Here is a 363-nt window from a genome sequence, read left to right as displayed (position 1 = left end):
TCAGCGACAGCGCCCGCGCCAGGAACTGCGCCGCCCGCCGCAGCCTCCGGCCCACCGCCTCCGCGCCCGGCTCGGGTGGCAGGGAGCCCCCAGAGCGCGGCATGGTGGCCTCCGCTGCACTCCGCCTGCCTCCCGCCGGGCTAATCCGTGTCGCGGGGCGCGCAGTGATGACGTGAGCGGCGCGCGCCAGGGGAGTACAGGGGACGTCTCATGGCGCCGGCGGGGAGGCGGGCTGCACCGCAGCGGGGCGCCACGGAGGCTGCAGGCCGTAGCCGGAAGCGGCCCCCGTGGCGGGGGAGCGCGCGACCCGGTGAGTCAGTGAGTGCCGGGGGTCGGCTCCCCCCTGCACTGCTCCCCTTGCGT

General features: G+C 77.7%; 2 protein-coding genes across 2 annotated transcripts in view; one reads left to right on the top strand and one right to left on the bottom strand.

Moving 5' to 3' along the window:
• The window catches only part of METTL25 (methyltransferase like 25), a 171,136-nt gene extending 170,948 nt beyond the window's left edge, over positions 1–188 (bottom strand). Inside the window, exon 1 of the mRNA XM_019514805.1 lies at positions 1–188. Coding sequence (XP_019370350.1) covers positions 1–103 — 103 coding nt within the window. The 5' untranslated portion in view covers positions 104–188.
• A 1-nt stretch (position 189) lies between these two features.
• The window catches only part of CCDC59 (coiled-coil domain containing 59), a 29,695-nt gene continuing 29,521 nt past the window's right edge, over positions 190–363 (top strand). The window contains exon 1 of the mRNA XM_019514807.1: positions 190–310. Coding sequence (XP_019370352.1) covers positions 211–310 — 100 coding nt within the window. The 5' untranslated portion in view covers positions 190–210. The remainder of the gene's footprint in view (positions 311–363) is intronic.

Source organism: Gavialis gangeticus, unplaced genomic scaffold, assembly GCF_001723915.1.
Source record: "Gavialis gangeticus isolate Ggan-Ray unplaced genomic scaffold, GavGan_comp1, whole genome shotgun sequence".
NCBI lineage: Eukaryota > Metazoa > Chordata > Crocodylia > Gavialidae > Gavialis > Gavialis gangeticus.
This window is presented reverse-complemented; position numbering and strand designations above follow the sequence as displayed.